General features: G+C 40.2%; 2 protein-coding genes across 11 annotated transcripts; one reads left to right on the top strand and one right to left on the bottom strand.

Moving 5' to 3' along the window:
* Positions 1-449: 449 nt before the first annotated feature.
* On the top strand, positions 450-17,340 carry adp (WD and tetratricopeptide repeats 1). 7 transcript variants are annotated; one of them, XR_015537358.1, is made up of 16 exons: positions 2,096-2,520; positions 2,597-2,727; positions 3,342-3,453; positions 3,581-3,768; positions 3,912-4,110; positions 4,520-4,640; positions 4,928-5,131; positions 5,469-5,653; positions 6,370-6,497; positions 6,667-6,747; positions 6,956-7,110; positions 8,205-8,391; positions 9,297-9,489; positions 10,260-10,398; positions 11,621-12,675; positions 12,815-13,156. XR_015537358.1 is itself a non-coding variant. In XM_087356893.1 (15 exons), the coding sequence occupies exons 2-15, from the start codon at positions 2,455-2,457 to the stop codon at positions 10,458-10,460; spliced, it is 2,151 nt and encodes a 716-aa protein (XP_087213019.1). In that variant the 5' UTR covers positions 450-1,811; positions 2,354-2,454; the 3' UTR covers positions 10,461-11,096. The 7 variants fall into 7 exon arrangements, 6 of the variants coding, with proteins under 6 accessions (XP_087213019.1, XP_087213017.1, XP_087213018.1 ...); XM_087356893.1 differs by lacking the exons at positions 11,621-12,675; positions 12,815-13,156 and adding an exon at positions 450-1,811 and having other exon boundaries at positions 2,354-2,520; positions 10,260-11,096; XM_087356891.1 differs by lacking the exons at positions 11,621-12,675; positions 12,815-13,156 and adding an exon at positions 1,818-1,999 and having other exon boundaries at positions 2,354-2,520; positions 10,260-11,096.
* Positions 10,767-19,317, bottom strand: LOC110826763 (uncharacterized). 4 transcript variants are annotated; one of them, XM_022057732.2, is made up of 8 exons: positions 19,088-19,317; positions 17,550-17,685; positions 17,384-17,474; positions 15,610-15,703; positions 14,772-14,930; positions 14,104-14,332; positions 13,868-13,937; positions 10,767-13,050 (listed from the first exon to the last, which is right to left on the bottom strand). In XM_022057732.2, the coding sequence occupies exons 2-8, from the start codon at positions 17,672-17,674 to the stop codon at positions 11,920-11,922; spliced, it is 1,899 nt and encodes a 632-aa protein (XP_021913424.1). In that variant the 5' UTR covers positions 17,675-17,685; positions 19,088-19,317; the 3' UTR covers positions 10,767-11,919. The 4 variants fall into 4 exon arrangements, with proteins under 4 accessions (XP_021913424.1, XP_021913423.1, XP_021913427.1 ...); XM_022057731.2 differs by having other exon boundaries at positions 15,610-15,781; positions 19,088-19,305; XM_022057735.2 differs by lacking the exons at positions 15,610-15,703; positions 17,550-17,685 and having other exon boundaries at positions 19,088-19,306.
* Positions 19,318-20,375: the final 1,058 nt, after the last annotated feature.

Raw genomic sequence — 20,375 nt, 5'->3', positions numbered from 1 at the left:
ATTATGATTTTTTTACAGAAGCCTCAAGGTAAGTGAAAAGAGCGTCTTTGATTGACCGACGTTTTATTTTGGAAATGAGCGGAGCGTCGTCAATTTTTTTATTTATTTATTTTTGCGAAGAAGATGGAAATGGCGATTTCGACTTCGTTATTTGGTTCGTGTTTTCTTTCGTCGCGCCAGATGGCCTATAATTGTGATTATTCTAAAGTTTATGGAGTTGTTCTTGTTAATAAAGACAACTGAAATGAACTCTCAATTATACGGCTATCGCGATCATTAAACAGGAACATCGATAAATAATTTTGAATTCAAGTTCACATCTGTGCAACAGCAACATAGGTAAGGTCTAAGCTTTCATCTTTGTAATTGTGTCCAATCTGTGTTTGTTGCTGTGCTTACAGAACTTTGTTTTTGTTTTTGTTTTGTTTGTTTCAGGTCCCGCTCAAGTCCTGTGCCTCAACGTGGCGAGCGGGTGAAACAAAGAACGGTGCACGCCCGAATTTGAGGTCGTTGTTGCACTGATTGTAGAACCCTCAGTTTTGGTTAAACCGTTTTGTTAAATGTCTATGGTTAGGTCCCTCATGCGGAGATTTTAAATCTTTTTTAGTTACAAAACATAAAACGCCTATTAGTTGACCCCTGCTCGCCAATTCTTCTCCTTCGAGAATTGCTGCTAATTTGCTGCAGGAAACCTAATTAATTAATTTTCCATCCAAAAATCTTAAAGCGTTTAACCTTATTGAAGAGGTATGTTTTATTCACGCTTCTTAATTTTGCAGATATTTTAAAATTAAAATAGACATCATGTGTGTCCAAAGTGATTTCGGAATTTTGGACAACGTTTCGGAGGTCCTTGCTGTCTCCATCTTCAGGGCGGTGAGCCCTCTTCGGATTCACCGCCATGATTGCCTCAAATCCTACCTTCTATTTCAATGTTTGGGAACTATATTGCGGGCGGGCATATTGATACTAATAGGCGATCTTTGAAATTGGCAAAAGAGTGATGTTCTGCAAAACCAAGAGAAGTTGTCATTAATTTTAGTCAATATACAGAAGAAATAATATTGCAACATGCCGTAGTGAAAGTGTAACCAATACTCTCCTTTTTTAAATTAATGCTGATAAATTGTTTGTTGTAATTAATTTATTTGAAATTATCAGATTCTGGAGTGCATCGTTCTTTGGCTAAACAGGACAACTTTGCTGAAATGGTTTTTTGTTAGCCGCGTCTTTCTTTCATTTTTATTTTTTAACGAAGATTATGACGTCTTTATGAACTTTATTAATTATAACAAAAGAGGAAACCAAAGCCAACTATTATTTTATTTGCATTTCGTATGAACCTGATGATCTTCCAAATAGTAGACTAAAATTCGGTCCGTACCGCAAAGAAAACGCAACGTCTCCATGACAACTATCGTTTGGTTAATGCCGGATAAAAAGGCACCGTGTGGGCATGTACAATAGTATAGTATAATACAATAATAGTACAATAAATGTCATTCGAATAAACATCAGAATGGAAACTGCGGACTGCTGGTAATTATTGATTTGTTTGGCTAAATATCGATAGGTGGCGTCATTCGATCTTGCACTTCATTAGTTTGTTGAGTACCAAACACAGATGGCACCACGGATTACTTACGGTGCATTTGCACCTTATATATAATTACACGTTGTTTCATAGACTTGTGGTAGCCCTGTTCTGAAAGTATACATCAAATATTCATAACCATAGCTTAAATAGCAGACAAGATTGGAATCAGATATAGCAACAATATAAGCCAAGGATGTAGACAGTCAAACAAAACGTTAGTTCAGATCGTGTGGACGAAACACAAATCCAATATTAATGGACTGACATCATTCGTTGTTGCAGCTATTTATATATTTGTGTTTTTGTAGGGGCATTAGATTGTTACAAGTCAGTAATTATATCAATGATACCACGGATGACGTAAAGGGATTGGCAGAGTTGCATATTTTTTCTGATTTATCTGTAAGTTCAGTCGCAGGCGATCAAGCTACCATCTACTGATAAGATAATCAATGTTCATTCCTATAGAAGTATATCAGCTGATTTCAGTCAGTATGATTATTTGTAATAACAACTGATTTGTTTGTCGCCCTGAGAATCATTCCGATTGTGTGTAATGTTAAGAGAATGACTGTCAAAATTTAAGTTATATATTTTTTTAAAATAAGGCGTTATGGCTATATCATGCTTTGATCTGTGTGCACAGTAACTGTCGTTTATATGTTCATGTTTCGTGGCTAGGTTGTTGATGTTTGTAATAAGTTTCAATAATACAGATGAAACTTTGTATCGAATTATAATTTGAGGAACGGGCAGTTGCAGGTTGTGAACATATGGTTGATTTTGTGAATAATATGCAGGGGAGTGAGAAAAATGGAGTTCGCTTCTGTGAGTGATGAGTATTTAACCAACAAGCGATGAATAGGAAGCATACAATAAATGGTCGCAATATTGTGCGACTCACGAGGCAGCGAGAAGTCAAGGTAGGTTTTATGATCTTAATTGGATAACGGTGTTAGTAATTACGTACTGTGATTGATATAATATTCTTTTTATCAGGATACTATAAACCACAAACTCCAGCAGAAGTTGCATGTAACAGAAGATTTTGTCCAAAGGCTGGGTTTGGAGGCTGAACTTGAAGGTCATGGTGGTTGTGTCAACTGCCTAGAATGGAACGAATCAGGAAGGTAACCATGGCTAGCTTTTGTGTGTTAAGTCTCGCGTATTCTCTCCATGTCTTTTGTGGGATTTGTATTAGTTTGGAACAGTGATGTAGGCTGTAATCTTAATTTTAAATAAATGTTGATAACAACCATCGAGTAGGCAGTAGAGGGGATAAATGTATAGTAAATGATTCTTTGATTTAAGAGGGATGATGTGACAGAAGGCTGAAGGAAATTCCATAATGAAGATCTTCGTAATTTATGCTGTTCACCAAATATTATTGTTACGATCATGTCAAAGGAGATGATCGAGGCATGTAGCATATATGGGGAAAATGAGAGATGCATATGAAAATTTATTTGGTAAGCGTAGAGGGAACAGACACCTCAGAAGACCTAGGTATAGGTGAGAGTATAATATTAAAATTAATCTTTGGGAAATTTTATGTAGTGGTTGGATTGGATTTTTCTGGTTCAGGATGGGCAACATTGACGGATACTTATGAAGACACGTAATTTAGATTTATTGGAGAAATATGAGGATATGTCAGAAATGGAGGAAAATGTTTTGTCATTTTTGCTAGTACGACTAGAAATCTTAGGTTTAAAAACTTTTTGTTTTTTGTTGTTTGTTTTAGGACTCTTGCTTCTGCTTCAGATGATGTGCAGGTCATTCTCTGGGATCCTTTTTTGTATAGAAAAATACACACTATACCCACTGGACATCATGGGAATATATTTTCAGTGAAGGTGAGGATAACATATTTTCTTTTAATTTATAATATTTCAAAGAAATACAGGAATGGCTTTCATTTTGTGTAATATTTGTATCTGTCGACGGTTTAATAGATGTACTTGGCTTTTCTTTTTGACACAGTTTTTACCAAAATCTGCTGACGGAGTTCTGGTGACTGGCGCCGGAGACTGCCGAATCAGAGTCCACGATGTCGGTCTTGGCGAAACGACACACGTGTGTAATTGCCACACGGGCCGAGTTAAGCGCCTTGCGACCGCCCCGAATGTTCCATACATGTTCTGGAGTGCTGCCGAGGACGGAACAATTATGTGAGTCAAATTACGTAACTTCTGTATCTAGGAGGATCTTAAATCTCATTCCTTACCAGCAATTGACTTCAGTAACACTTCAATAATGAATGGACTAAATGATAAATTGGCGACAAATTAATGACCGCGTCGTTTATTTTCAGGCAATTTGATCTTCGAACACCACATTCATGTTCAAGAGAAGTTAATGTACTGGTGAATCTGCTGAACCACATGGGGCGATATGCCGAAGCGAAATGCCTCGCCATTAATCCGCAGCGTCCCGAGTTGCTCGCTGTTGGAGCAAATGACCCGTACATCAGGCTTTATGATCGGCGGATGATAAAGCTTACCACCGTGGAGGTAAGTTTATGTTGCAATGCGATTGTGAACTGGAGAAAATGTAGGAGGAGGTCATTGCGGTGTATTTTTTAACACAGTTGCCATTGCGTGGATTGAAGTTGGACTCTGCTATTTTTTTTAAGTCATTTTACTGCCTGTGAAGGTGTTTACTGCGTTGAAAATAAAGATACAGTCTCGTTTAGATAAAGACCAATAGGAAGGCAGATAACGCTTCTTGTTCTTTCTGCTCCGAATATATCACTGAATTCCACAGTCTCTGTTAAAGATAATGGTAATTAAATGAGGAAGTGAGAAAAGTGGGCGACGTCATTAGTGACGTCAACAGATAGTCACAGATGTGTACGTGCAACACGTTTGACAGTGAAAATTCTATGGAGCTTTATTTAGGTAACGACTATCTTAATTTCAGTACCCGCCGGACAACGTGCCTCGCTCCAATTGGGAGCGCCAGAACTACATGGCATCTCGAGCCGGAGAAGGAGAGCTGGAAGATAACTTACCACATGGCTGTGTTCAGTATTATGTTGCAGGTTGGTGCAAGAAGATGTCTGTCGGTAAAACATCATTATTTTAACTATAGGCAAATTGAAAAAATATGTTTCCTGTTGGTTTTATAGTCTTATGGATTTTAATGCAGTATGAGCTTGTACGTAGACACCGGAATTTGGGGGAACGTACTGCTTCTGTTCCTCCAGAACTTTGGTATTTCTACCGAAGAGTCCGCAAAAAGAGAAAAGAAAACTTATGTGTCAAACATTGACGTCTTCACCGCCTTGGGTACCTCAACTTATGGTCTGTCTCTGTCTGCTTTTGCTAGGGCATCTTCCGGTAAAGCAGCAGGACTACCGGAAGAAATACAGGAACCTGGCCTCGACATACGTGACATTCAGCGCTGGTGGCAATGAGCTGCTGGTAAATTTAGGCGGAGAACAGATCTACTTGTTTGACATAAACAACAAACGGAAACCAAAGAAATATGATATTCAGGCTGTTAATCTTGACAGTCTGAAAACATTTAAAGGTAATTGTTAGATTTGTTTTGTTAATCATTGATGTAAAAAAGGGGGCAGAGTGAACTACCAGCACGTTACATGTAAAGATGTAGCGGAAATGAAGGATATTTGTTACTAAGGCTGTTCATGCTGTAGCAAAATATGGGAAGATTTGTAATCACATCGACACTTCCAAAACGCATTTTTAGGTCAATTAACACGTGCATAACCGTAGGTATTTGGTTACAGCGATTTGTGATTGCAGACGGTGTCTGACAGAAAATTTTAATAAAGAATGTGAAAACATAAAAAGGTAAATTTTGCTGTTTCATTGCTCTATGAAAGCAAGTTCACTTATAATTTCAGATTGTCGTGGTTCTTCAAATGGTTATAGTAACGGCTTCCGAAATGGTACCAATGGTTTTGCAGCCAGTTCAAATGGCGTTACTCGAAGTACCAACGGGATGACGTCCATATTTCCAGTGACTGAAAGAAGGAGTGATATTGGAACACCGTCACTGCCAATCAGAATTCAAGCTCTGAAATTAAGTGTAAGTACTTACTGTGTTCGAAAAAGGTACTTAACATTGGTTGCAAGTCCGTGTATAATTCAGTTCTTAATTTGTCCTTTGCTTGTTTTCCTAATTTGCTGTCTGTGAAGTGTCACAAGCCGACTGAAAATCCGCTAGGGAATTTGTTGTATTTCGGTAGCATCGGATCAGTCAACAGAATTCGGACGTGACTAACGTAAAAACATCTCACGTGTCAATGAGAGTGGGGGATGGTTTGTGATGCAGTTGGCAGGCTTGAATATTCTACAGTTGAGACTGAAAGTTGATGATCTGAGTTGTGGCACCATGTGGACTCGTAGGTCATAGCAGGATTTATATTAATATTCTTATTTAAATCTTCAATCAGGTATGCAGAGTTAATTACACTGAATTAATTAGGTATACTGGAGAAAACTTAAATTGAGGAGTTCCATAATTTGTAGTTTTCACCAAATAAGAGGATGATCGCATATCAGGGACGATGAGGTGGGTGGGGCATGTATTGGACGATGACGGACGTATACAAAGTTTGTTTTAAAACCTGAAGAGAAGAGATCACTCAGTAGACCTGAGAATGGGAGAATGATATTAAAATGGATCTGAAACGGCAGTCAGTATCTACCAGACTACATGGTGCAACATCGCAGAAGACAACTGTATTCATACTTATCTCAGTGAGAAACTTGAATCTCACACAGCCTGTCTTATTTTTACAGGCAAATGACGCTTTTGAGAGGCAGCGTTTTACGTTAGCTATCAGCTTGTACAATAAAGCAATTGGCTACTATCCATCAGCAGCTGTTCTGTATGGAAATCGGGCCGCAGCGTACATGAAAAGGGGCTGGTAAGCACACGCAGCATACAGGCATACCAACCGAGAGCATAAATACTTATCTGTTTCTAGTCTTAGGAGGGGTGCTGTCAGATTGGATGGGTTTAAGAACTTCTGTTTTGAAAATATGTACGACGTTCACTAGGTGGTGGTAGAAAAATACTGAATCGTGTTTTAACAGGGATGGTGATATATACGCAGCGATGCGAGATTGCCACACGGCCCTTCAGCTGGATCCCGGTCATATGAAAGCTCATTTCAGGTGAGTTTGCGATTTGGAATTAATGATTCATGACAGTTTCATTAAGAACGAAAATCTTGTGGTTATGTCTACGGTAACACCGACGACAGGCTGGCGATTCTTTTTCACGTCACTGGTAACTTTAGCGGAGATCATGGATCAGATCTGATGAATGTTCTGTAATTGTTACAATGTGCATGCAGTTCCTAACTTGTGAACCGCGTTGCAGATTGGCGAGGTGTCTGTACGAACTGCAGTGGGTGCAGGAAGCGTCAGACTGCATGCAGGCATTCAAGAGCAAGTTTCCGGACCACATCCACAGTCACGCGTGCAAAGCTCTTGTCAAAGATATTGAAACGGCTAGTGCTTCAAAGCCTGGTTTTGGTAAGCCATGCCTTGTATTTCTGATTAGTATTTGAGTCGCGATGCGTCTTAAACCGAGTAAGATGTCATAGTTTTTCTTAGTCTCTGCAAGTAAATGCAGTAGTAATATACGCTAAAACCTCTCTACGTTGGACACTTGGGGTTCCACGAAAATTTGTCCAACTTACAGAGGTGTCCAAGATGGAAAGAGAAAAATCAGATTGTGGTCCAGTGACAATATAATCGATTTACTTACGTACACTAACTACTCTAGGCTTACTTGAATTAAGAATTAATGACAATAGTATTAATAATAATCTTTTGAAGTCCATTCCCATGCATTGGACATTACACCCCAGCCTCAATAAAATTTTCTAAAGTTAATTCCACCAATTTTCGCTTCCCCATCGCAAAAAGAAAAATTCCATTTCTGTTAACACAGTCCGAACTCAAATGCAAGCACAGCACTGACAGAGTTAAAACTGTGTCTTCTGCAAAACTGTAGTCCAGTTAAGGGTTCATAGTAAAACACTTGCAATGCATTCCAATGATGGGTTCAATGTCCGTAAGATAATCCTCCAGAGAGGAGGCATTCGTCAGTCAGAAATTCAAAATAACAAAATGTGTAACTGAAAAAGTTTCCCCCGAAAAGCATCGAAGTTAAGTGCACGAACCTGCCCAACTTACAACAAAAGGGGTGTTCAAGTTCCAGGATAAAGGGGGTGTCCAAGATATAGGGTGTTGTGGACATGTAAAATTATAGGATGTTCACCGGTTCCAATTAAAAGTGTCCAATATAAAGGGGTGTCCATGTTGAGGGGTTTTACTGTAAATAGTGTGTAATATTTTGCAGAGTAGTTTGTGTTGAAATACTTGCAATTTATGTCCATCTTGGACACGGAGGTGACCTGTTGGTCTGATATGTTGAAATCCTACAAATCAGATGGCACCACAATATGAATACATAAAATGAGTCACAAAAATTATTTATTAGTAATTAATTGATGATAATTTTTGAACTGAATTTCACTGTGAGTTCTCTTAGGAGTGTAAAAACACGTTAATGATACAGGAGTCACTTCTGAAGGTCAGACTGTGTGCATTTTGTTTTAAAGATGTGGACACACAAGATATGGACCCGGGACCTGAGCCATCGGACCAATACAAGAGTCACGCTGTAAACAGTTGTCCTATGTCACAGCAGGAGCGTGCATGGAGAGAATTGGCCTATGACTATGAGATACGATTTTGCGGTCATTGTAATACCACAACTGATATCAAAGAAGCAAATTTCTTTGGAAGGTAAATATTTTCATTTGGACTTCCCCCCCATTTGTACTTAAAATAGGAAGTGACACTTTATTGCACACTAATTTGACAAAGGTGTTGTTTGTGTGAAGATTACATTTTTATAATTTGTTTGTAAAGTGAGATTCCGGTTGGTACCGTCATGTCCTCTGTGAAAAATGGTGCATTCATTATTCAGATATCCATCAATCTGTACCAAGTCCCGCTCCGTAGCTGCGCGGTCTGAGGTATCATGCTTCAGACCGACGATACGGAATGTGTGCTGGTTTGAGTCTCGGGGAAAGAAATTTTCTCATGAGCTTTCGACCAGTATATGGGACCGGTGCCAACCCATCATCGTGAGGAAATTGGGGAGCTACAATAAGTAGCGTAATCCGGTCAGGAAAACTAGCGATGGCTGGGGGTTCGTCGTGCTGACCACACGTCACTCTGTATCTGGTTGGATGATCATTCACCTCTGCTTAGGCATGTGAACGAGAGACCAGCAGCCAGCTAGTCGTCTTTGGCTCTCAGAGGGCTGTTACGCCACAGATTATTATTATTATCAATTTGTACCACTAACCTTTGACTACTGGGCTGTGAATATTTTTTCATACAAATACATTTGATTCTTCAGAGATGAGACTGAACATCGTGGCCAAGTAGTTAGCATTGCTGCTTTGTATGTGGGTGGTCCTGGGGTAAAATCTAGACCCCTAGCTTAATATTCAATTGAAACTGTACTGTAAAGAGTTTTGCGTTATCTTCCTCCATCGTTATGTGCTGTAACGACTCTAATTCACACATTCTCAGTTCGTCTTTTATAATTATCCTTTCAATTAGTTCTGCATAACTTATAATTTGATAAAGCATTATTAAATGAATGAAGAATCAATAATTATGGTGAACTGTTTCTTCAGTCAGGGCCAGTACATCGTCGCAGGCTCTGATGATGGATCCTTTTTCATCTGGGATCGTCACACCACGAACATTATGCGCGTTCTCCGTGGCGACGATTCCATAGTGAACTGTCTGCAGCCCCATCCGTCTTACTGCTTGCTGGCCACAAGTGGTATAGACCCAGTAGTCAGACTGTGGAGTCCGAGACCTGAGGTAACGTGTTCACCCCCCCACAAATATTGTTGAACTATTTGTACCTGCAAAAACGTTTATTAATTGGCGCACAAAAACCTGCGTTAGGTGCATCTGTTTTACTTTGAAGGAATTAATAATTGTGGGTGTTCTGGGGTTCAGGTACCTGCTGAATGATTCAAAGGACGCTGAGCAACCAATGAACTTTCCTTACCTTTAGTTTAACTTTTAAATAATTTCCCCGCAATTATTTATTTAATCAAGAGTAGATTTTCATTTGGTTCTGTGTATGGTCTGGAGCTTTCACGGTGACTGCGTACAATGAATTATTCTTCGGCTACCAGACATGTCGTTTGAGAACAATCTTTGCCCTTGTCCTCAGGGTACTCCCGAGGATGAGGACAAAGATGGGCCGGTAGCCTCGAGAAGAATTTATTATACACTTGGGTCTAGGTTTTTTTTATGTTCATAGTTTCCCACATCCGCATTTTTAATACGGTTGGCTGTGCTGCACGCGGTCAATGTTGTTTTGCCCAAGATTGGAATTCAAGATCGGCAGAGGCAAGTGAACACGCCGTAGTTCCACTACGTTCATCCTCCGTGTTCTCTGTGCCGACACTTTGTCGTCAGCTGTGTTTTTGAATTTTTGAGATTGTCTGTCTGGAGAATTTTTGATATAAACCTGAAATTGAGAAAAGTTGGTGCCTGTATATAATTTCTGTGAACGTAGATGCACAAATCTGTGCCCGTCTCAAAAATGAAAATAATTACGCCAGCGATTTCCTTTTAAGGATGGCTCCAGCAACGAGAGGGAAGTGATCGACTTAGACGATGCCGCTTCAGCAAACCAGAAACGAATGAACGCCGATCCATTTGAAGTGATGCTGATGAACATGGGTTATCGCATCACGTCTGTGCAGGGGGAAGAAGGTGAAGGAGGAGGGGATGAAGGGGCGAGGGAAGCCCCAGCCATTAACTGCAGACCCAGTTAGCTGAATCTTAGTTCAGTTTGCGTTTAATGAGAGAGGAAGCGAGTGATACTAACAAAAGGTGGAATTGGAATTTAAAATTTGCAGTGTGTCGTGAACCGTTTGTTAGTTTCTCTCGCTTTCTCTCGTTACTGCTGTGAATTTCATTTTGACACTCTCGGCATTTCTGACCTTTGAATATCACTTTAGGAAGTGATTTAATTTGTTTATATTTATTCATAGCTTCAAAAGTAAATTACCCGAACTTTATATTTTAGATTAGATTTCTATTCCGTTACAGAACTTGGGGTCGCAGATGAATGAGTATCCTTTTGTGTTTCTGTATTTATTTCAAATTAGTTTATACATTAACACTGTTTAGTGTTAGAGGCTATAAATACATTTAGCCGTATTTTCTAGTTGGAATAATTGATTTTAAAAATTAAGTGGTTATGGTAAGTGATTTTTAAAATCTCCCCTGCATAATTAATATTAATAGCATTTATGAACTGCTACTGTAAATATTATATTCTTTCCACAATTAGCAAGAATTATATGAATCTAAAAATATGTTTACAGAATAAGCGTCGTACTTGTCTTACAAATATAATTTGGTATATATAAATGTCAGAGAAGATTAAAGTTGTTTCACCAAACTTATTACACAGTGAAACCTCATTAGATATTTCATAATCCAGTAACCGTCAGTCCTGCCGTGAATATATTGAATAAGAAGTTGTGGACGGCCGACAAGAGGTGGTCCTCCGGCTTGGGGATTGGGCCGGGGCGTTACGATTCCCCTATCACAATAACCTAATTTCTGGCGCGTAACTGAGGATGTGTACGTCATACTTGGCGAGCATCATAGCTACTTTATAAATATGTCGGTCACAAATTTATGAGTAGTACAGTGTTCCGAGATTATAGTTGTACCATTCGAAAGTTAACTCGTCGTCGAAGCTGCTTCTTTTCACAACCTACATTTAAGGAACACGAGTATGAAACTGTAATAAGATATGACCTTGTAACGTTTCATCACATACGTGACGGGCAGTTTAAAACAACCGTGTCTTTCCATTGAAATGTTTTATCCTAATTCTGAGGTTATATTCCAGAACACCCTGTATGACTGTTCTTAAGTCAAACCTACTTTACCATGTTATTGGAAAATATTTTTATTGCAGATTAAGATGGAAGGTGCATGGAGGAGAGAAATAAGTGCAAAATTTTAATTAGAGAATATGGCAGAGACCACTTGCTAGACCCAGGCATAGATGAGAATACGTGAGCTGGTTCAGAACGCAGGTGGAATTCTTTAGTGAACGTAGTAATGAACCTTCGGGTTCAGTAAAAATCAAGAATTCACTGACTAGCCAAATAACCATCGGCTGCTCACAGAACTCTTCGGCGTGAAGTCCGTTATTTAAACGGGACTGAACGCATTACTGTGCGTTGCAACAGAATATCTACATTGCGACGCATCCTACGGTAGTTTCAGTGAGAACGGATAATTTATGATGATCTTGTGTTTGTCGATGCTGTTTTTGACGGCTTCTGAACTGAGCAGCACGAGCAGACAAGTGCATCGTGACACCATTATATAAACCTTCCTCCTGTCTTCTGCGTCCGCGAAGTCGAAGTCTTCGTCGTCTATGACCATGACGACCACCTTGAACTCCAGTCCCTTTACACGCAGAACCCATGGAACTAGGAAATTATTCGGTTTGCTCGTCAGCAAAAAGCTTTCAACGTTTGCGAGCGCTTGCGGCATGAATCCTTGATCCACAAAATGGTTTTCAATTTCGCGGTTTATTACGTCAGGCCTGAAATCGCTGTTTACAAAAAATGGCAGGACACAAAGATCATTTGGCTTGATGCCTTTGGTGGAGCAGAGGTCTAGAATGACGGACACCATCGCTTGAAGACAAGATTGTTGACTGTTGCTATCCACCCAGTAGATGGGGGGCCCACTTATGTTATGTGCTATAGAGATCCCTTGAAGGTTTTGATACGCTTCCAGTTTAACTGCGGCAGGAAATCTCGGGACTGGCTCTTGATAAAATTGTTTGAAGACTCTGTAAATGGTGCCAGTTGACCGCACCACATTTGTTAATATTACGTCAGGAGTCTTCAGAATGTTCGGTGAATGCTTCGGGAGGAACAGAGAGGCCTGATTTATGTCGACAAGAAACCACAGAACACCCGGTTCTTGAGCACCAGCGCAAGGATTCCCCATGTGGTAATGCTTAAATATTTCTTCAAATGTTTGTGTGATTATTCTCTCTTCAAATGATAAACAGATTGCTTCAGACTCATCCATAAATATATGCTTATAACCTTTTTTATTTCCTTTCAAAAATCCATCTGTGCTGATGAAGAAACGCTGAGTGTCTACAAATTCTGATATTCCGAGGGCTTCCAGCTTCTGAACGACGTCGCAACGAATTCCTGGCCAGTAGCAAATGTAGAGAGCCCTGGAATTTTCATGGAGTTGTCCATCTTCGTACAGCTGTTGCAGCTTCCGCACAGTGAGCATCGTCTTACCGGTACCAGCTGCTCCGTGGATTATGAGGGGTTTGCCAGTCGGTCTCCGATTTAACAAGTCCACTTGTTCCTGCGTAACAAATAATACAGTTCTGTAAGCAGGTTTTTTTAATAAATGTAGTCTTCTGTTGCATGAAGGTTACTACAACGTGCAAATATATAATTTTTAAAAATGAGATTTTTACTTTAGAACATGTCATGATTGTTTGTCTTTGCATCTTGCCTCTGAGATACTTTGAATGTAAAAAGTTGGTACTACTGCTGTTCCCATTTTGTATCACTCGTCCTACCCCTTCCTTTGAAAATCAATAAAATGCTAACCCACCCTCATGGATAGTGGTCTTCTGGGTCGTTGCACCAAAACGCTACATGGCGCAAAGTCCAGCGTCTGTATTTAATCGGTCTAAAACCTCAAATCGTACATGAAAACCCTTGCGTAAATTGTTTCCGAGGATTACGTCTGGCTGCAAAAGATAACGTGAGCTGGGGTTGCTCGGTCAGTACGGCGCCCGAGTTTGGACTCGCGGCGGCAAAGGATTTTTTCCTTCAGACGTCTGCATCCGGACTGGCTCTGGAGCTCACCCAACCAGGGACAAATTTTGGCTGGGACGTGACACTGACCACTCGACCCCATCTGGTGATGTGGTTAAAAATGGGTAATAACTTTGTCTGATCTCGCCCCAGGCACCTCTGTGGCTTATAGTAGAAATAATGTCCGAGAGAGAAATTAATTCAGTCGTGTTAATGTTTACGGCAGATGACCTGAAGGATTTTACATCAACTGAATTGGGGGGAAATGTTATATAAAAAGAGTTCAGATGTAAGACATTGGACCGAAAGCGGTGTATGGGGGTTTGCGTAAATCTTGACTGAAAGAAATATCGTACCTGAGACAAAAGAGCCAGCATCCCTTCATGGATCTCATCAACATACACTCCGCAGCTCAGAACTATGAACCTAATTGAGGGAATTAAAGCACAGTTAAAGTTTGTAAAATATGGAGCTGTAGCGGTTGTGGTGAATTTAAAATTCTGAAGGATCAGACTTCACTTGTTTCAATATTGCTGCTACTTTTAGCAGATTTGTTTGCAACATGTAACATAGAATACGAAATCTGCGATACCTCTTGAGCAATACATCCCAGTGGTTGCTGTTCATACAGTTTCCATTTCGAAGAATCTCATCTTGGAACCACTGTATAAATTTTGCTGGCGTTTCGAACGCGTCCATAAACACGTGCAGTTTGCCGTCTTCCTTCCACCGTGAAATTGTGTTGTTCTGTGGATCTTTGGTCATGCACGATAGAAAAGGCCAGAAAATGAAACAGTTCAGCTCGCTGCTCAAGTCAGTACCTGAAAGATAAACCACAACTCAGGATTAATTCCAGCGACGTTTTGCGATATACAGAAATTTTACAATAGAAAAGTGAAGCTGCCCCACAATACGTCATGTAGGCACTTGGGGGGGGGAGAGGTATATAGCTCCTAGTAATTCTTGATATCGTCACTAGATGGGGGTGAGCGGTCAGCATCACACCCTGGCCGTGCTTTACCCCCAAGAAAGGACCCCGGTACCCCTTAGACAGGAGGATGGCTGGGAGGCCCCCATTGGGGATCGAAGCCCGGTCGTCGGTCCGTTTTCTCTCCTAGTTGAACAGATAGCTGATAAATTGATCGCCTCGAATAACCGGAAAATTGCATTCTTAGCCTAGAAACAGGTTCCTCTTCGTGCGGAATTTCATCTTATTTTTTGAGAGATGGATGTTTCTGTTTCGTTCGGTCGTGCACTCACTCATTTCCACACTAGCCTGAAGCAGTTCCACGTGGTCCCGAAGCTGATGCTGAGCCGATCGCTTGCTGTTTTTGATTGCCTTTGCATCGCTAATCTTCATTCCTTCGCGCGATGCATCGCACGTTGACTTCACCTCCACGAGCGTCACGTGATTGTTTCCTACGACAAATCCAGAAATTACACGTGCGTTTAGATAATGTACGTTACGAACAAGTGGAGATTTTGGTTCTCACATTTTTCATTTAATACGGATACAAATGCAGTGCTGATAAAGTTAATTTATGTTAGAATTTAAGTACCGTTAAGTCCGCATAATTATAAATTGTAAATTAATGTACTTGCGTAGATTTGCTACGTGTCTTAATGTTTTTAATTTGATTTCAGACTTCAGGCCTCTGAATTATGACTTAAGATAATTTCTTTACTTATTTTGTATGGGTATGAAACTTAGTCTTTTAATTTAAAAACAACTGAAATTAAGTCCGTGGAAAACTAAGGAAGAAAGGTAATAAAGAATTATTTTAAAAAGGTTGTTTTGTTAAAGTAGAAAGTTTAAAAAGTTGATGACGGGTTGCATAACTAAGGAAAGAAGATATGCATGCATAATTATGATGGGGAACTCTCAGGGAAAGTGATCACTTGGAACCTAGACGTAGATGTAAGGATTATATCATGATTAATCTGAGGGTTTGGGTCGTGTTGATGGATGGTATCAGGGCAGAACTGGATAGGGGTTTGATGTTAACATTTTTTAATCTGTAAGTTGAACTATAAAGAGACGTTGTTAATCAAGTTACCGCAACAAATATTTTTATGTTTAAAATGTGAAAACACTGACCGTTGTATGAAGTGAATATCACGTAGTCATGTTCTCTCATCATCAGCTTCCCATTTCTCTCTTTGCGGAATGATTTCCCCCCGTAACTGCGTCCCTGAAAGAATACCACCCACAATCCAGGGATGTCCAGTTCTCTCAAACAATTGAAAACGTGGCTTTCTGCTTGATTGGCCTGAAAATACGATCGACAAGTTACGCGATAAATCTCGCAGTCATGAATGTGGATAGTACAGAAGCTAGAGGGGAATGGGTTCGATTCTTGGAAGGCAATATGGCTGCCCTGGCAGATTTATTGCATTAAAGGCGACATGACCGATTCCTTCGACACGAAATTAATCGTTCAATCATCCAGTCAATGTCAAACGAAGAAACAAGTGAACTGAACGACTTGTAAGTGTTATTTTAGCAGCGTGTGTTAATCTTACTTAATGGAAAAAAGCATACTTAGGTCTGAGTATGCATTCGGGAACGGATGTTGGAGAGGAAGTACACCCACTGTAGCAAGATAAGAGATTGAAAGTCGTGACTCACAGTCACACGATTCGATGACTAAGAAACCACTGGTCCTGGGGAGATAAGAACTTGTAGGATTTGAGATTTAGACGGCGGTGAGTCCGAAGATGGCTGTCCTCTGGGATGTTAGACGTTTACAGACGTTTCAAAGGCTCTTGCTGCCTCCATGACTCCACTCTGATGTCGGACGCAGCAAGGACCTCTGAAACGTCGGCAAACTTCTTCCAGACTACACGGCGTTACAACCCAGAAGGCGGCCATCTTAAAATTGAAAAATAAAAATGTCACAGTAACTGCAAACTGTTACCATTTATCACCGGGATTTGAAGTGTTGAAGTTTTCTCATCTTACGCCAAATGCGTCTGATGTAGAGGAAATGTCACTACCTGATTCAGAAAGACCATTACTTCCGGTTTCTGACGTCACTGCCGAAATCAGTTCAAGTTGCTTGTGACTTATTACCGAACGAAAGCTCAGTTTCAAACTTCGTAACGATTTTCATATTTTCTTTGCCGAATCGGATTATTCCTGTTTTATTGCGACTGTACACAACACACTTGAGCCCGTATCATTTAATGATCTATGCATTGTAGTGATTGTTTGTTTGTTTTGTGATAAAGATAAATGATTCTTCGTAGTGCTCATTTATTATCCGTGCTACTGCTCTGCTTTGCAACAATAATTACTGCGATGAAAACCAACAATTGGTGCCAAATCATAAAAGCGAAGTTATTATATCATTTCTTCGGAGTTCAATTTCGTATCTCAATCTGAAAATGAATAGAATCACTTCTGCGTTGATTTAACGTCACCTTAAGCGTTTTAATCAGGCAAAATGGCCGCTCGGATAATCAACGCGATGTACTTCTGCATATCTGTGTGTTTAATACTTATCACCTTGCCGCGGTATCAGACATCTCTTGACTGGAGTACACAATTTAATAAGTTCGCTTTGCTAATATGAACGATCCATATACAGAATCAACAAGATTAAGTCAAATGGCAAGATTGTTACTGGTTAAAGTTAAAAAACTGGTTTCAACTGGATGACTTCCGAACTAGATAATGAACATTGAGCCCCTTAAAAGGTTTTTTTTGTTTGTTTTGCCAACAGAGTGTGCTGTCAGCTTCTCAAAAAGGTTTTCTTTTTTGCCAACAGAGCGTGCTGCCAGCTTATCAAAAAAGGACTGTGTGAACCATTGAGTCAGCTGTTTGCATTACGAAAACAGACAATTCACGTTCAATCGATTCTGAAACCTACCTGTTGCTCTGTCCTGTGAATGGGTTGTTTTGGAACGCAGTACACGGAACATTTATTTCCTGGAACATGTGGGAACTCCTTCCCGATGTACCTGTCAACAATAAGGATATCATCAGAACAATAAGATGTAAGTTGACGTGGTTGAATAGGATCCACGAGGTTTTACCTCGTTATCTCCTCATGCAGCGACAGGCCTTCGCCAAACTCGACATATTCGTTGTGAACTGGCAGATAGAGCTGCACCTTGTCGGGTGATGATGTCATGTATCGGGCTACTCGCTCGAGACACATCTCCCTGGAAACTGAGCAAAAAGCTCTGTTAAGCGGTGTGCCATAAATAGTTCAGCTAGAAGTTTACCGATGTTTCAAGCGTACTTGCTCACCCCCCCCCCCGCCCTGATGATGGAAGCAGCAAGCACCTCCGAAACGTCGGTAAACCTTGTGACACTGCAACTGTGCAGCGTTCAACAAGAAAGTCTTCATAGTTGCAGTCGTGAGAACCTGAAATCTCACCTAGGTACAGAGGTACTCACACCTCAGAAACGGATAGGGTTTGGCGGCGTAAAATACAAGCGAAACAGGTTGTTGCTTTTAACTAGCTTCACAGAGTAGAATCCTTATTGAGAGTCGAATATTTTATGAAAGCCTAAAAGTTCATTACCGTTTTAACAGGATTCTGTCGGCGGTACTCAGCCAGATGAATCCAATCCACGCCATATTTCCACAAGATCGATTGTAATTGTACCCTTCCGTCTACTTCTAGGTTTTCCAAGCTGTCTTTCTTATCAGAATGTTGGACGCATACAAAACAACGGGTAAAATCATGGTTTTGTGTATTTCGGTCTGGAAGACTTTTTTTTATATGCAGACCAGAAGTCAAAGCGTTCTCCGATCTGCTTCCAGTAATATAATTTACGCATATGGACGTAGCGTCTGCCTTGGTTCGAACAGCCGTCTCAAGGTCACCCCCTCGTCACCTTTATTTTGTTCAAACATCAGATAATGTCTTGTAACCGCGCATGCAAATACATTTCGGCGATAATTCTTTATGTAAACAATCCTCACACACACCATTTTTTTACATCAGGGGTAGTCAAACTGCGATGTTCACATTTTTACTTTCTCACGAGACTCCGTCCATCCCGTGTCGAAGTTAAGAATACGTGGGTTTATACCTCCACTCCTCCATACGCCTGAGTGGCGTTCACTGGGAACACTTTGCCTTTTGTTTTCATTTGACAGAATCGAGTGTCATCACTCCAGATTTGGTTTAATGCGTACGGTATTAAAATATCGAGGGCACCAATCAGAGGTTAGGATATCATGTCCGAATTAGTTATTAACCCTTTAAAACACAGTAATAAAAATATATGTACCACATACTTTACCAATCAATACCCTTTGCTTTCAAATCCTTTTCAATTAATTATTCGTCAAAATAAATTATAAATTAACATAATTTATGTACTTCCGAGACAAATAAGGGATGTAAAATTGCATGATGCAGTTTGGAATCTCTGTGCACTCTCCACTTGCAGGATGTAATTAATTTTTTTCGTTTACTCTCAGTTTATGGCGATGTATATTTCTTTTAAGAATCCGGCTGCGACAAAGCTGTCATAAATTTATTATTTCACACCCACGACGTCTCGATCCAGTACAGGCCCACATATGAGAAGCGCTTATGAATCAGCATTTCCTTACCTGCCCAGACGGAAGATGTCCTGTCCCGTGCGGTTCAGTATTTATGTGTAATTCACTCGAGCTCAACAGACATACTGACTCATGACTTCCTGAAGTGAGTGAGAATTGTCGTCAAAACAACGCTTGGCTGTCGTCACGGTAATCTCGAATGTGTTTCCTTGTTCACGTGGTCAAAATCTCGACAGACTCACCGATTATTCTGTACGAAAGAATCCTGATAAGCTGTAATAATAAATAGATACTTTTAAAATATACCAAAGACTGAGAACATGCCACCCAGTTTTGATTAATATTTCTGGAATACGTTAGTTTTTAAATTGAATTTCTGTTTGGCTTAAATGTTCATTATTGCACATTCAAATCCATTGTTGCCAATGCAATCGCGGTAAGAAGTGAATCTAATTGAAGATACAATCGTTGATTGTTAACATGTGGGGTTAGCGTTTTTCATGACGGTTAAAAGCGTCTTTACTGATAAGGTATCGTCCATTCCGAAACACTCCATGCGTATCTGTAATCAGTAATTTTGTCGGTACAAACAAAGACCTGCCTCCAACTGCTTGTGACACCTGTTGGCGAGTTTTTCTAGTAAATATGATTGTAGTTCTGAAATATGCCAACAGAGTGTGATAAAGTGCAAGACCTTGCCATAGCTCCAGGGTGCTGGAAGACCCAGGTGACTTCAAGTGAGGTATCTGGTCGACGAAATGACGGTCGACGTTGTATTTCTCCGGGTTTTTTTCCGGGTTTCCTCTGGTAATCCTTATTCCATCATTGTTCCGGGCACATGTGTCACCTCCCCATGAGGCGTGCGGTAGTCCTGACCAATCAGCACATTTTCATGCCCTTGGTAAATACCAAGTGGTATAGGAGTCTGTGTTAAAAAGGGAAATGACCCTATGAGTTTCGAAATCTTCCTTTACGATATTGTATCGAATCTGCCATGTCCTAAACTGGTGGTTCTTCTCAGTAAGGTTGCAACCTCCCTGGTAAGAGGTGGAGGTTGGAACTGTCAGAGGATCGCGTAAAAAAGTGGGCTTTGAAACAAAGGAACGCGTCTCATTGCAAATGGCCGCCAAAGGTTGATCTCAGAGGAGAAGTGGGGTGACCTTGAAACTTCATTCGGACTGCAGAGTAGCGGCATATTTATCTTTTTTGTACATTTTTCTTCTAATTTTCTTCTTTCTTTACATTAAATGACAATGCTTGTCAACAATGCTTTTCCTGCTAAGGGATTTTGAGCCTTAAGGGATAATATTAAAACAATGTGCCTTTACTATAGATTTTT

The sequence above is a fragment of the Zootermopsis nevadensis genome, unplaced genomic scaffold (genome assembly GCF_977971745.1).
Source record: "Zootermopsis nevadensis isolate Lab colony 2312 unplaced genomic scaffold, Znev_1.0 Znev_ptg000028l, whole genome shotgun sequence".
In the NCBI taxonomy this organism is placed as follows: domain Eukaryota; kingdom Metazoa; phylum Arthropoda; class Insecta; order Blattodea; family Termopsidae; genus Zootermopsis; species Zootermopsis nevadensis.
Note: the sequence above shows the minus strand (reverse complement) of the source record. Positions and strands in the feature narration are given on the sequence as shown.

What these genes read in the sequence shown, in the direction of transcription:
- adp (XM_087356893.1), top strand. Translation starts at nt 2,455, where the DNA reads ATGAATAGGAAGCATACAATAAATGGTCGCAATATTGTGCGACTCACG. An exon ending in CGAGGCAGCGAGAAGTCAAG is followed by an intron (nt 2,521 to 2,596) that starts GTAGGTTTTATG and finishes TCTTTTTATCAG; the next exon opens with GATACTATAAACCACAAACT. An exon ending in GAAGCAAATTTCTTTGGAAG is followed by an intron (nt 8,392 to 9,296) that starts GTAAATATTTTC and finishes CTGTTTCTTCAG; the next exon opens with TCAGGGCCAGTACATCGTCG.
- LOC110826763 (XM_022057731.2), bottom strand. Translation starts at nt 17,674, where the DNA reads ATGTGTCTCGAGCGAGTAGCCCGATACATGACATCATCACCCGACAAG. An exon ending in CTGCATGAGGAGATAACGAG is followed by an intron (nt 17,475 to 17,549) that starts GTAAAACCTCGT and finishes TATTGTTGACAG; the next exon opens with GTACATCGGGAAGGAGTTCC. An exon ending in TTCACAGGACAGAGCAACAG is followed by an intron (nt 15,782 to 17,383) that starts GTAGGTTTCAGA and finishes TCGTATTTTCAG; the next exon opens with GCCAATCAAGCAGAAAGCCA.